Source organism: Corvus brachyrhynchos, unplaced genomic scaffold (genome assembly GCF_000691975.1).
Source record: "Corvus brachyrhynchos isolate BGI_N302 unplaced genomic scaffold, ASM69197v1 scaffold48, whole genome shotgun sequence".
NCBI classification, from domain to species: domain Eukaryota; kingdom Metazoa; phylum Chordata; class Aves; order Passeriformes; family Corvidae; genus Corvus; species Corvus brachyrhynchos.
Window position 1 is genome coordinate 4,617,875 of NW_008240027.1, and position 2,287 is coordinate 4,620,161.

Genomic DNA, 2,287 nt, shown 5'->3' on the forward strand with positions numbered 1-2,287 from the left:
CCCCTCTCCCGGTGCCTCACAGGATTGTTAGGGTTGGAAGGGCGTCTGGAGATCATCCAGTCCAACCCGCTTGCCAAGACAGGGTCACCAGAGCAGGTTACACAGCAACGCGTCCAGACGCGTTTGCAATGCCGCCAGTGACGGAGACTCCACGACTTCTCTGGGCAGCTGTTCCAGTGCTCTGCTACCCCCAGCGTAAAGTGTTCTTCCTCACTTTGAGGTGGAACTTCTTGTGTTTTAGTTTATGGCCATTGCTCCTTCCTCTGTCCTGTTGCTGGACATCACTGAAAAGAGTCCGGCACTGTCCTGTTGGCACCCACCTTTGAGATATTTATACGCGTTAATGAGATCCTGCCCTGCTTCCAGGCAGGACAGGGTTAATTTTTGCAGTAGCCAGGAGGGGGCATGGCCAGGACCCAGAGGTTGTTCTGTACCACCTCACATCCTTTTCTGGGGACAGGGACAGGGTCCTTCCCGGGTCCCGTAGTGTGGCACGGTCAGGGATTGTCAGAGCCCTGCATTGAGCACTCGTGTGTGAGTTGTCTCTTGTACACTGTTACTAACACTGTTGCTGTTAGAGTTGGTTTTTTTATTTAATTTGCTGTTTCCAGTAAATGGTTGTGATCTTGACCTGTGATCTTTACCCTTTGTGCCTCTGATTCTCCCCTCCATCCCGCTGCAGGAGGAAAAGGAGGGGGGGCAAGCGAGTGGCAGCGTGGTTTGGAGAGGCTCAGTGGGAGCGTCATTCCTAAACCAAAACAGATCTCCTCTCAGTCTTCTCTAGACTAAACAGGCCCAGCTCCCACAGTCTCTCCTCATAAGAGAGATGCCCCAGACCCCTCATCATCTTTGTGGCCTCTGCTGGACCCTCTTCAGTAGCTCTTTGTCTTTCTTATACTGAGGAGCCCAGAACTGGAGACAGTACTCCTGATGTGCCTCACCAAGGCCAAGCAGAAGGGCAGAATCATATCTCTCAGCCTGCTGGCCACACTCTTCCTGATGCACTCCAGGATCTCATTGGCCCTCCTGGCTGTAAGGGCCCTGCCAGCTCATGGTCAACTTGTCACCCACCAGGACTCCCAGGTCCTTGTCTGCAGAACTGCTCTCTAGTAGGTCAGCCCCCAGCCTGTGCTGGTAGTTGGAGTTATTCCTCCCCAGGTGCAGTACCCTACACTTGCCCTTGTTGACCCTCATTAGGTTTCTCTCTGCTTAATTCTCCAGCCTATCAAGGTCCCTCTGAATGGCACAGCCTTCAGGTGTATCAGCTACTCCCCCCAGTTTCATATCATCAGCGAACTTGCTGAGGGTACATTCTATCCATTCTATCCCCTTCTGTCCCTTCATCTCACCCTTCCCAGTGTCTCATTCCCCATCTGTCTCACCCTTTGTTCTCCCCAGGTCGCCCTGCAGTTCCCTGATGAGCTCCTGGCAGACGCAGTGGAGGTGGCAGCGCGGATGGAGGCAGCGACCGGGGCAGAGATGTACGTGTTAGGAGACACCACGTACGGCAGGTCGGTGTGGGGCTGTGCAGGGTGTCCTGGGGTTCCCCTGCAGGCAGGAATGGGGCAGTGCCAGGGAGGAGGGAGAGCTCCATGCTGCAGAGCCCATCTGACACCGGGTTCTCCTCACAGCTGCTGCGTGGATGAAGTGGCTGCTGAGCACGTGGGTGCTGAGGCAGTGCTGCACTACGGCCCAGCCTGCCTCAGCCCCTGCAGAAAGCTCCCGGTGCTGCACATCTTCGGGCAGCAGCCCCTGGACGTCGGGCGCTGCACAGAGGCGTTCCGGGAGCTCTACCCTGAGCGGCAGAGCCGTGTGGTGGTGCTGAGCGATGTGGTCTATGCCCATGCGATGGGTGAGTGGTCTGGGGAGGGGGGCACTGGGACTGCTCTGAGCTCTGGAGAGCTGCCAGCTTGAGACCAAGCAGGCATTCATTCCCCAGACTTTGGCAGATTTGATTTCTGTCTTCTCCCCTGATCTATTGCACCTTCTCCATGTCAGGACTGTGGCCAAGTTTTGTTCTCACTCCTCTCTTCCTTCAGGTGAGCTGGAGCAGCAACTGCGTCCCGAGTACCCCAATATCATCTTCTCCAGTCTGGTGTGTGGAGACCTTCCTGGCCCCGCAGCGCCTGGGGAGGAGCGGAAGTTTGGTCGCCAGTTCTTGGTGGAGGCTGCTGGAGGGCTGCAGGACTATGCCATGTTCTATGTGGGAGCTGAGGGCCTCGCCCTCACCAGCTTCATGCTGACCTGGAACTGCAGCCCCTTCAGCTCCTTCAGCCCCATCACCGGC

At 56.4% G+C, this 2,287-nt stretch overlaps 1 protein-coding gene across 1 annotated transcript in view; it reads left to right on the plus strand.

Annotated features, from left to right (window-relative positions):
- Positions 1–1,206: 1,206 nt before the first annotated feature.
- DPH2 (DPH2 homolog) overlaps positions 1,207–2,287 on the plus strand; it is a 2,405-nt gene continuing 1,324 nt past the window's right edge. Inside the window, exons 1-4 of the mRNA XM_017743454.1 lie at positions 1,207–1,306; positions 1,399–1,511; positions 1,632–1,852; positions 2,040–2,287. Of these exons, the coding sequence (XP_017598943.1) occupies positions 1,241–1,306; positions 1,399–1,511; positions 1,632–1,852; positions 2,040–2,287 (648 nt within the window). The 5' untranslated portion in view covers positions 1,207–1,240. The remainder of the gene's footprint in view (positions 1,307–1,398; positions 1,512–1,631; positions 1,853–2,039) is intronic.